At 37.2% G+C, this 13,127-nt stretch overlaps 1 protein-coding gene across 5 annotated transcripts in view; it reads left to right on the top strand.

The window, feature by feature from the left end:
• Positions 1-1,183: 1,183 nt before the first annotated feature.
• LOC101745564 (atlastin) overlaps positions 1,184-13,127 on the top strand; it is a 38,554-nt gene continuing 26,610 nt past the window's right edge. Inside the window, exons 1-2 of one of the 5 annotated variants that reach the window (XM_012690011.4) lie at positions 1,222-1,343; positions 1,502-1,597. In XM_012690011.4, coding sequence (XP_012545465.1) covers positions 1,564-1,597 — 34 coding nt within the window. In that variant the 5' untranslated portion in view covers positions 1,222-1,343; positions 1,502-1,563. Of the gene's footprint in view, positions 1,598-13,127 lie in introns of all 5 variants that reach the window. The other 4 variants (XM_021347702.3, XM_004925661.5, XM_012690010.4 and 1 more) reach the window with 4 other exon arrangements.

Genomic DNA, 13,127 nt, shown 5'->3' with positions numbered 1-13,127 from the left:
ATTTGTTTCAGAGTTGTGATTTTTAAGGAAATTAAATAATAATTTTCTAAAATATAACATGCACATACTTTTTTTGATCATTGTATTGTTGATTATCATTCACGTCACATCGCTTCGGAATAGAAACCAGCTTAATTTACACTATGTTGTGTATTGTGCTTAAATTATGGATTGTATTCATCATTTCGGTCCATATAAATAATTATATGGCACCTACCTATATATCGCAGTACTGCGAGTTGACAACCCTTACAAATATCCCAATTTAACCCTTAACCGTGTCAATTTACCCCGGACGCTGGGTAAATTGGGACGGCCATTATTTTACCGATTATTTCTTTAAAATGAATAATTAAAATTATGTAACGGTTTTTATCACCTAGGTACGTTCAAGACTCAACTTATTTATTTGGTTGAGCAGTGACTATTTTATTGGAACTATTTTAAAATTCAATCTGAAGGTCGATTTTGTCCCTATTTACCCCATTGTACGGTACCTACTGAACCTGTCATTAAAATTTAGAAAGAGTTTTAGAAGCCATTTTCAGTGAATTTCGTTTTTCCACACACACACAAAATAAATGGTTAGCCTACAAATACTCTACGATTTCAAACTGATCAAAAAAAGCCAAACATTGAACACATTTTTAATTACTTGTTACCACTAACGCCAAATGTTCCAATATCATTTGAAAATAATGTGAAAAACTTAGCATGCAAGGGCTAGATCGATGTCATTTAGATATTAAGAGAACTGAAATGTCTATGAGATTCAGTAACCATTTCATCACCTCGTCTGTCCAAGGAATATGATTCTGAAAAAGAACTAATAAAATCACTACCATCACTTTAAATGAAAAAGCTGGCTACGCCCTCTATAAATAAAGCTTTGATTTTAGCAGTTTTATTTGACACTTTTATCGTTTAGCAAGATTAAATAATTTGTACAAATTACATAAATAAATTATTTGACTCCACAAAAGTAATCATATAATACTCTCTCAATTTCTATCTCTATGTATAATTACTTCCTAAAGATGATTGATTTAAAGGTTCAGGCCATAAAATCATAAAGAATATCACAAAAATGACAGTTTCAAATGGAATCACGACTTTAACCCATAGCTTTAACCGGTTTTTTGTATTTACTCCAGAATTGACAAATGACACGTCTATCAATTTACGTAAATGTCAACTTGTCAATATTGTCAACCAACCTGCGTCGTGTTGGAAAAATTTTACGTCGCTATGTTCAGTGAAGTTAGTGTCCGTAATAAATAAATTGAATATGGCTGAAAACGAAGGACATAAACATCGGGAACGCTATGACCATGAGGGAGAAGGTAAATTATGTTACGATTTTTCTGTGTATAGTCCGCGGTTAGTGTGTTCGACGTCCGCGCGAGGCTGAGACGTCTTCAGTACCCTCGTGTTGCATTTGTGACATTGAAATTGGGTTCTTTTTATAATTGCTGCGTGGATCGTGGTCCTGGGCTGCCAGGAACGGAGCGCACGGTCAACCTCGAGCTTTGACTGGTTCATTAGGCATCAAACTTCGTGAGAATGACCGGGGGATCCGAGAAGACGTTCGACTCAGGTATTTGAGTGTTGTTTGTTTGTTAATGTAGTTATTTCGCTACTCCGGACTTAACGTTTAGCCGCGTGATACATGACTGTTGTTATGTACTAGATTTAACCTTTCATAATTACTTGAACTTTGGTCGCTCGTCGAGTATTGCATTAAACACTTTTTTCGGTATTACTCGTCACTATTTAATACGAGTCTCTCGTATCATTACCAGACCAATCATATGCATTATGCTTAACTCCTTAAAAATAACGTGTAAAACATGCATTAGCTGGAATGTCATGCATAAACTGATAATGCATTGTGATAAGATCTTGTTTTGTAAAACAAAGAAATAAAACACCACAAGGTTATTAAGTGGGAAGGAACTTGATTGTTTTATTATTGCAAGCTGAAACATATGTTTACTATTTGATCTTTAGACTGTTTTTTACATACATATTATTGATTGAATAAGTAAATAAAAAACAATAATTAGGCAAACAATACTATAATCTAGTCATCATTCTTTCTTGTATTTTAAAAAACAGGTAGGCTTGAATTCTTAAAACTAACAAAACATTACATTATTACCAATTTATGAACTTTCATCTGAATTATTCCTATTGATTATAAGGAGGAAATGTTTTACAAGAATGCAATCACTCATGCTTGTTAGGTTTATCTAAAATGCTGATATCATAAGTTGTTTTATGTCCCATGTTTTCAGATTTTCCCATACATTTTTACTCTAAAACCTGTTTCAGAAGCGGTAGTGATAATCTGTTGTCTATCATAATTATCAGCTATTGCATTATTATTCACTTATCTTTCATATTTCTTGCCCTATTTTTAATATTTTATAATTCTTACAAATTCATTATTACATTTCTATCTAGTATAATAAAATTGTATCAACTTTATATCTCTGTGCACATTGAAACAAAAATGATGAACTTAATTAGAGATTGAGATCTTGACTGCTTTCTAGACAAGAAATCAATATTCTCAGTAAATAAGGGTCTGTTTAATAAAACAATACAATGCGAATCTGGGTTTACAATATTCAACTTTAGGGTTGCACTTGATTCCACATTGAAATTTTTCAGATACAAAGCAATATTAAGAAATGCAATATTAAAAGCCATGTCAGTTGAATTCCACAGCCTATCACAAATAATGAAGTTTAAAGTCCAAGTCCTGTGCATACTTACAGTTAGAAATAAAATGAAAACAAAATGTGATTGAACAATTGTCCAAATGAACTGGCACATGACTTTTTTTTATTGCTCTTGTAGGCAGACGAGCATACGGCCCACCTGATGGTGAGTGGTTACCGTCGCCCATGGACTTCAGCAATGCCAGGGGCAGAGCCAAACCATTGCCTACCGTCCATACCAAAACTAGACCAAATATTGTAACTGTGATTCAATCTAGAGACTGTCAGGCTGTTGCATCAACTTATGACTATATAAGCTGATGCAATAGCTTCTTATAGTCTGTAATCTAAGTGCACACTAATATTCACAAAAACTAAACCAATGTAAATGAAGCTTACAATGTTCATTATTATAATATAGGTATGTAAGAATTAGCAATTGTAATTCTGATTCTGTATTATTAAAAAAAAACTACTGCCACTGTGTAAGGTAGCAACACAAAAATCAACTAGAAAATGAGGAAATAATGCTGCTTATTGGTGTGTCAGATAGGAACAAGCTTGTTGTATTTTTCAATATCAGTGCAGGAAACCTTTACCATGACACAACTAATTGAACTATTTTTGTAAACGTCTACAATATACACTTCTTTTGCAATTTTTTAATAGAAAATATGTTCAAAAGACAGTCTGAGGCACATTAGAACACATTATAAACTATATTTTTGCTATAGAACAGTATAAAAAGACGCGATTAAGTCTTTTAAAAATCTCTCTGTCCAACATGTTTGGTATTTCCGTCAACACCGGATGCTCGAAAGTGGTATGTCAGGTTATGGCAATTGGTTTGCCGCGCTTTTTGGAATGGCGGTTCTAATGTAGGTACCTATGTTTTTTTACGCGCGCAATAATGACAACCTACAAGCTAACAATTTTGTTGTTACGTACATGTATCGCCTCTTTGTTTCATAGTAATTTTAAATGTGAGGTCGAATGTAAATACGATATACGTTAATAAAAAACGAAAGTGCTACTTAAGCCTTGTTCGGACTAGGCGAGTATTTTAGTAGCTAAATGTGTCTGAGCACCTAAAATTTAGTCGAGTAGTTTAGTAAATAGTTTAGTCAAGTCAATCCATTTTGTTCTATTTTTTCGGGCGAGTAGCGAGTAGTTTAACCACTAAATTACTCGGTACTCGACTAAAATACTCGCCTAGTCCGAACAAGGCTTTAGAGATTGTTCGTTTAAGTATTTTTATCCTTTAGTTTATGTATGACAATAATCGTTAAAAAATTAGTAATACCAGGAAACCATTGGTGAAAAATGAGCACTTTGAATCCTAGATAAACCGAATCTAAATAAGGGTTAGTGTTGCAAAATCTGCAATAATAAGCACGCGTAAGATATTTCGATTCGAAACTCTGAAATTAGCAAGATTTCGGCACAACGCCAACTGGGCTGCGTAGGCGTTGCTCATAAAATTACGAACTCGAGTCGATTGAAAAGAAATACAGTATCGGCTTTAGAATCACTCTGTGTTCGATGATCCATCGGTTATTGAGTTTTGGTCCGACAGTTAACAAATTCTGTTTATTCGGATGATTGAGGTTTTAATAGTTGATACGGGCCAAAATATTTAAAGCCCTAGAGAAGCTAGCTCTTTATTTACTGGTGGTAGGACCGCTTGTGAGTCCGCACGACAAATATGTAGATATCTGAACCTACTCATAACTAAATAAATTATATACTGTACATGAAGTCGTCGTGGCCTAAAGGATAAGACGTCCGGTGCATTCGTATCTAGCGATGTAACCGGTGTTCGAATCCCGCAGGTGGGTACCAATTTTTGTATTGATATACGTACTTAACAAGTGTTCACGATTGACTTCCACAAGAATAACATAATTTGTGTAATTACTGTTGGTAGGACCTCTTGTGAGTCCGCAGGGGTAGGTACCACCACCCTGCCTATTTCTGCCGTGAAGCAGTAAATGCGTTTCGGCTTGAAGGGTGGGGCAGCCGTTGTAACTATACTGAGACCTCAGAACTTACATCTCAAGGTGGGTGGCGCATTTACGTTGTAAATGTCTATGGGCTCCAGTAACCACTCAACACCAGGTGGGCTGTGAATCGTCCACCCAACTAGGAACTAAAAAAAATAAAATTCTGTTTAGATACATCAGTGTAGAGCGGTTGTAATGGCGCTATATATACAATGTGCGCCTCTGTTAACGAAAATGCTACTGATTCCACTATGATCCACTGTTCTCGTAATGCCGCTAATACCCGGAAATGTTGATGCATAACAAGAATTGTGATGTCCGAATATTAAAACTAGAAAAATGAACGTACTTTAACTATTTTTAAAATATTGTGTAGGTATAGCTTAACTAATTCATCTCCAATTTTGAAACAATAAATCATAGATAAATATACTTTTATTCCTATAAATGAGTAGAAGAAGCTTACAGCCTATGCGCTTTAATGTATGTATTTATTACGGTAATTAGTCCAAAGACACGAACCACAGCGGCGCGGCTTCTCATTTATATACATATAGAAAAATGTGTAACGCGTTGTAGACGTTGTAGATGTAAACATTTGTTTGTTTGTTGTATAATCTCAGAGTACTGAAGATGTAACTAGTACTAAATTTAAAAAAAAAATATCGATACAATTTGTACAAAGCGAACAGCACTGTTCTTCCATGAACTGTGACTCTGTAAGAAACAAGTAGGTACGTGCCTGTCGATATTTTCCATATTTTATTTATTTATAATGTTAAATATATTTCTAAAATCCATATCTTCTATCTTCTCTTCTATATACATATATAAAAATGAATTGCTGTTCGTTGGTCCCGCTAAAACTCGAGAACGGCTGGACCGATTTGGCTAATTATGGTCTTAAATTATTTGTGGAAATCCAGAGAAGGTTTAAAAGGTAAATAAATAAGAAAATGCTCGGAATTAAATAAAAATAACAATTTTGTTTTTCCTTTGATGTGTCGGACGGATTCGTTTTGTTTGTTTTAAGTTTATTTTATACAAAAGTTTAGGTCTTTTATTTATCGATTGAGGCACTACGAAGTCTGCCGGGTCAGCTAGTATTAAATATATTTCTAAAATAATTAATATTTATATCATTAGGTACAGACGCCACGCGTTCTGCCGTCTCGATTGATTTACATCCATATTGTTTCAGTACATTACGTTATCGTTCAATAACCAGAACAAAGCAGGTGTTCTGTAGCTTATATTATTTATTGGGCACAAATAATTATCGGTTATAATTTATTGATGCACTGGCCCGCGTTGCAGGAATTTATCATATATCTATATTTTATTAATAAACTTTATTGTCGAATTTGTACCTAAGCATTTTATGTTTTCGGTATCAAATGAAATATTACAAATTTATTTCTCATAATCATCTTTCTCGAATCTTGATATTAAGTCAGGGTTCGTCACTCGACGATTAAACGTCTTCTTTGATTGTAACTGGGAGATACTGTCGCTCCTTGACTAAGAATAAGAATACCAGGCCGGGATCTCAATTCTATTGAAATAAAAATATGTGAAAGTTTTTTTTTTTTAAGAAGTATTAAATCTCATTGTCTTTCATGCTAATTTATATAGACGTACTAGCGACCCGCCCTCGCTTCGCTTCGAAAACTAATTTATTATTGATTTCTCCACTATTTAAAGGATGTTATTATACATATAAACCTTCCTCTTCAATCACTCTATCTATTAAAAAAAACCGCATCAAAATCCGTTGCGTAGTTTTAAAGATTTAGGCATACATAGGGATATAGGGAAAGCGACTTTGTTTTATACTATGTAGTGATGTATGTTTGTCTCTTTTAGTTCTTCACTTCTCTCTCGCTCTCTTTGTTTCAACTCTTGCGGGCTTACAGCATGTCTAGGCATTTTTGTTAAATGCCACATGTATCACGTAGTGTAACGTGAAATGTTATTCGATGTGCTGTAAAAATAGTTAGAAAATGTACGTGCTTTGAGAATAAATAGATACGCACGTTTTGTTACAAAAAAAAATTACGTTAAGACTGCGTTATCTCAATCCAATTGTCAAAGATGCGTCGGTACTTTGAGATTACGGTGTTAAAGACTGCAACAGTGTGCTTAGTGCGAGTATTTTAACGTTCTCGATAGCGTAAAAGTTAACTTTTTTTATTTTTTATTGTTTAGATGGGTGGACGAGCTCACAGCCCACCTGATGATAAGTGGTTACTGGAGCCCATAGACATCCACAGCGTAAATGCGCCACTCACCTTGAGATATAAGTTCTAAGGTCTCAAGTATAGTTACAACGGCTGCCCCACCCTTCAAACCGAAACGCATTACTGCTTCACGGTAGAAATAGGCAGAGTGGTGGTCTCGCACGGACTCACAAGAGGTCCTACCACCAGTAAACACCAATATGCAGTTGGAACAGCGCCTCTAGCGGCAAACGTAGGCAAACGTTCCAACTCCATACAAATTTCAGTTAACTTTTACGCTATCGAGAACGTCAAAAAACTCGCCCTAAGCACACAGATCGCATGGTTAAGATTTGAACACACGTTTCCCATTGAGCGCTTATGTTTCAATCTGGTACCCTCGACTCCTATTTGAGCAGGGCGTGTTACGAACTCGCATGAGTCGGTACCGGAATCTATTGCCTGTTTCTGCCACAAAACCGACGTGTTTACTACCTGATACCAAGATAGGCGTTAGTATGAGATACCTAAGATTTCGAACTCTCGTGTCTCACGTGAGTAGGTCATTAATAGTACTGTAGAAATAGTATTTCAATAAATTTATAATTAATTTGTAAAACTGTTTAACATCGCTATCTAGGTCATTTTTTGCGAACACTTTACAATACCGTCACCGTCGCCGTCGTGTTCAAACGAATATAGAACGTTTTTTTTTTTTTTTTGCTTACATAGGTGGACGAGCTCACAGCCCACCTGGTGTTAAGTGGTTACTGGAGCCCATAGACATCTACAACGTAAATGCGCCACCCACCCACCCACGTAAGGTGTCCATGTACTTTTGTAGCCGCCTGTACGTTGTGGTATCCAAGTAAATATTTAATTAATAACGCTTTTTCTATAAAGTCAATCTTGCGAAAGATATTTAAAACTACATGCCATTATTGCGTCAGGTGTGTATTATCAATGAAATAGTGAACAGAAAACAATGCGCTGCGAAAAACTGATGCTTTATTGCTACGTCGAAAAAAAATTTTCCATTAGTAGAACAGATCAACGAAAACTAAATATAAATAAGGAAGTTGTTTCGTGTTAGACAGAGAGCGCGCTATGGTGAATATTGACGTCACTGCTCACGTGCGCCATACATTTCTATAATAACAACACTCGTTTTATTTAATAGGGACAGAGCATTCATTTACCTTACTGGTGGCAGGATCTCTAGTGAGTCCGCGCGGGTAGGTACCACCGCCCTGCCTATTTCTGCCGTAAAGCAGTAATGCGTTTCGGTTCGAAGGGTGAGGCAGCCGTTGTAACTATACTGAGATCTTAGAACTTATATCTCAAGGTGGGTGGCGCATTTACGTTGTAGATGTCCATGGGCTCCAGTAACCACTTAACACCAGGTGGGCTATGAGCGTGGACTATCCATCTAAGTGGTTACCTATCTCAGAAGAAGAAGTCTTTTTCAATTATATCTTCGACAGATACTGATTTTAACTAATAAGACACCAATCTTCTATCGTGTACTAGAACTTGCAAAATCGATCGTTTTGTTTTATACATAAAGAATTTAGTCATCAAACATTGGTAATACGAGAAATATTTATTAGAACACTGCACGAAAAGTTGGTGAGCTTCCAAGTATTCAGGTTATTGACATGAACAGCTCATATTTGGGAGGTGGCCAGGGTCCGTGGGACATGCAACGCTCGATCGCTTGTCTAAGTGAAATATTGTGAGAAAGTCAACAATAATCCGTCAACGTCATGTAAGGTCGCCCTGGGATCTAACACTATTTCATCTAATCTGGCCAGACAACCACGTCACGTAAAGTAAATCGCAAATCCTCACAAATGCCTGTGTCCCAAGTCTTAGGAATATAAAATTGTTAATATCACCGGCAACAATGCGGGCTATACAGAAATGTAAAATAATAGATGCCAAAAAACTTAATGTCTTAGTGTAGGCCATTTAGTCCTCGTAATTTTACTTCCCTCTTGGTCAGTCTAAAATTCAAACCACTTAAAGTATATTATACTGTTAAACCACTTAAGAACGAAGGGTCAAAGATCAGTGTTAACGGACCAAACCGGCGCCGGCCCATTGTCCGAGCTGTATTAAAGTTCATAGAGACATCTGTATATTCGGCACAAAAATAAACAGCTGAATCGCGCCTAACATAAATACAGGATTTGCAGAATAATCTAGGGTTTGCGATATAGGTGGGGTTGTCGGTATAGAGGCGATAATATTTTTATACTGAACCAATCCTAAATTAGATAGGCACTGAAATAGACGCCATTAGCTTATCGTTTTCGAATAAATGCAGTGATGTTGTAGTTCCGTTCCGTAGGGAGTGCTCTGAGGAATTGTTTGAAATGATTCCATCATCTCGTTTTTACCATCGCACCGCCCGCTACTGGAGTAGAGTTTATTCATATTACCTGGAGCCACTGCGTTCATCCACGGTGCGTTTCCAGAGATATTTTTTGCCACGTACCATCCGGCTTTAGAATGAGTTCCCCTCCACGGTGTTTCTCAAACACTATGACATGTCTTTCTTCAAGCGAGGCTTATGGAGAGTACTTATCGGTAGGCAGCGGCTTGGCTCTGCCTCTGGCATTGCTGAAGTCCATGGGCGACGGTAACTCGATTCGTCCGCCTACAAGGGCAATAAAGAAAAAATCAATTAAGATATGTTTTCGAATGTAATCTCTTGCGTTGTTGTGAGTTGAAATATCTCGTCATCGCGCCCTTGTAGTTTGACGCTGCTGACACGACAACAAAACCTCGTAGACATCTTGGTTCGGTTAATCGTCACTTCATTGAGTTTAATGATGTCTTTGTTTGTTCGTGGCATTCTCACAGCCATTCGTGTAAAACAATTCCATAAATACAGCCCACTGATTTTCTCGCCGGATCTTCGCAATGGGTCGCGATTCCGATCCGGTGGTAGGTTCTGCGAAGCATTGCTAGGGCTAGTGTTAGCAAATTCTCTCAGGTTGAGCCCGTGAGCTTATCTACCCGTCCGGGCGTAGCTGCAATAGCCTCCCAGGCTACCAGCAAATAGGTAGGGGAATAACAATACAATCAAGAAGAAGCACCAAAAACCACCTTGTACGAATGTGCAAAGGACAAACATTCATTTTTATTTCGATACTAGCTGTACCCGTCCGCTTCGCTAGGCATTTAAAATTAACATTATTATTTCTCACCCCCACAAAGAATCTTATCATTTACGCCTTGGTGTAGAGAGTCCAACATTCATATAAATATTAGCTGGATAGGATTAAGTACATGTATTTTCTACATGAATACCAAGTTTCAAGTCAATCAGATGTATGGTTCAGTAGTTATAACGGAACGTCCGTAAAAACCACTGTAGATTTTTAAATTAGTATAGATATATCAATATAGAAATTGCTTTAATCTATCGTCTATTTTATTAAAATTTCGTGCTTAGAATACACGATAGTATGTAAGATTTGGGTAGTTTCATAATGTAAACTTATGTAAGTGCATCTACTTTTATAATTTACAATTTCTATAATAATTAAGTACGTACGTACGTCGCTTATGCAACAGCAAACATTATAATAGGGGTTAAAGTATGAAATTGGCGTTTTATTGTAAGAGGTACTTTGAATTGACATAGAACCTTCATGGCTTGAGATTTATTGAGTGAAACTTTTTTCAAATGATACCACCTATGTGGCTTTTCTTTTAAAAAATGAGCCACATTCGATTGTCGACTTTCAGTTGTTATTCTGCCTAGACAAGAAAGATAAATACTTCGAAAATTCGAGTGATTTTTGAATACGAGTTGCGACTCGGAACTAACGCTGCAGAAACAGCTCGCAATATCAATGTTGCGCTTGGAGAGGGGGCTACTAATGAACGCACCGTGCTATTTTCCGTGAATATGGTAAATGGAATGGTGGTATCCGTAAATGGATTCCCCAGCGTTAAAAAAAAGGTCAAACGCCGCAACAGTGTCCTAAAGCAAATCTTACCAATAAAAAGGTAATGGTAACTGTTTAGTGGTCTCAGCATGGTGTTATTCACTGTGGCTTACTCCGATCTGATCAAGCAATAACGGCAGATGTCTACTGTGCCGAACTTCGAACAATGATAGCAAAACTTGCAGCGAAACAGACCCGACTCATGAATCGATCTTCACCATTATTGCCCCATGATAACGCGAGACCTCATACAGCACGAGAAACCGTTTTAACTCTACAGGAACTGCAATTAGAAACCATTCGTCACCCTTCGTATTCGCCAGACCTTGGTCCAACGGACTACCATTTTTTTCCTGATTTGAACAATCTTCTACGTGATAAAGTTTTTTTCTCAGGAGGCAGTACAAAATGCTTTCACACAGTTTATAGAATCTAGATCACCAGAGTTCTATCACAAAGGCATAAATGACCTTCCTATTAGATGGCAGCAATGTATAGATAATAATAATCGATATTTTGATGAAATAAATATGTTAAATGAAAAAAAAAAAACGAATTGCAACTTTTCAGTACAAATCGGCAATTTCATACTTAAACTCCTAAAATATTAATTACAGTGAATATTTGCGAGTATACAGTAGTAGGACTGACATTACCCATAAGTAAAATGTCTACACTGAACTGCCTATTAATTTAATCAAAGACTAGCCGTATATTCCAACAGATTACTTTTCGAATTGCCACACGATAATAACCCCTAACGACCGCTAATACTTGTGGTTTCAACAAGAATTCAATCCGACCACACGCGCTAATGTAACCACACATCGTGCCATCAATAAACATAAAACTTGTTTATAGAAAGGTGTTTTTGCATCGCACACGTATGTACCTACGTAGGCACGGCGGCTGACGTTGGATCTGACGACGTCACGACCGGTCGGCAACTGAAGATTTTATATTTGTAACTTATCCTCCTCCGTGCGTCGTTTTCCTCATTGTTGAGGGTCGTGACTCCCCTGCTACATCAGTTTCTCCCGTACGATTTCTCTCCATCTGCTGCGATCCTTAGCTTGATGAAGGGCATCGTGGAAGTTGATGTTTAGAGAAGATCGTATTTGGTCCGACCACCTCGTGGGACTGCGTCCTCTGAGACGTTTGCCATCTACCTTTCCTGTCTTACTAACTCCTGTTTTACTTGTCTAACTTATGTGTACCCGAGCTTATTTTCGATCGGCTTGTGTGGATGTCCTGTTCGCTGAAACCACACTAATATTTTAGGAGAAAATCGATCTGGAACCTTTGAATATAAAATATACGAAGTAATCCGCTGAAAAAATTCATACTATATCTGTCCGGGATGCTATTAAATATAGTAAAGTAACCCTTTACCATTGGACCACCAGTAACCGGGCATGTGGTTCCAGAGCTCATTTCTACTTCTCCTTAACCTACTAATAGTCGAATTAACTCGATCTTTTTTCATTTGTTAGTAAATGAGTTTCAATTGAGTAAATGGTCGGTCCCATCCTTCAAACTTCGACTGCTTCGTGGTAGATATAGGCAGAATATTGGTACCTACACGCACATAATACGACCCATCAACCTGATATCCGCAGCACATTATACATATATTTTTCCTACTGAAGGGAATTGAGAGCGGTGGACTGAATTTTAGGCCTGATATTTTAATGAAGTCTCGGAGCACTGATACGCGTGTATTTTTTATGACGATTCAAGGGGAAGAGAGGGACGGGGACCAATTGTGTTACCAACTTAAAAATTATTAAATTTTAATACATAACACGTTGGATATAAATTCCAACACCTACCTATTCACTGGGAGATAAAGAGCTATTCCAGCTACGCCCGGGTAGGTCAGCTCACGGACTAAACCTGAGAGATTTTGCTAACGCTATCCCTAACAATCTTGTTTTACTGGTGGTAGGACCTCTTGTGAGTCCGCACGGGTAGGTACCACCACCCCGCCTATTTCTGCCGTGAAGCAGTAATGTGTTTCGGTTTGAAAGGTAGGACGGCCGTTGTAACTATACTGAGATCTTAGAACTTATATCTGAAGGTGGGTGGGCGCATTTACGTTCTAGATGTTTGTGGGCTCCAGTAACCATTTAACACCAGGTGGGCTGTGAGCTCGTCCGCCCATATAAGCAATAAACAAAAAATTAAAAAAACAAGAAAAATCGCGACCTACTGAGA

The sequence above is a fragment of the Bombyx mori genome, chromosome 25 (genome assembly GCF_030269925.1).
Source record: "Bombyx mori chromosome 25, ASM3026992v2".
Classification (NCBI taxonomy): Eukaryota; Metazoa; Arthropoda; class Insecta; order Lepidoptera; family Bombycidae; genus Bombyx; species Bombyx mori.
This window is presented reverse-complemented; position numbering and strand designations above follow the sequence as displayed.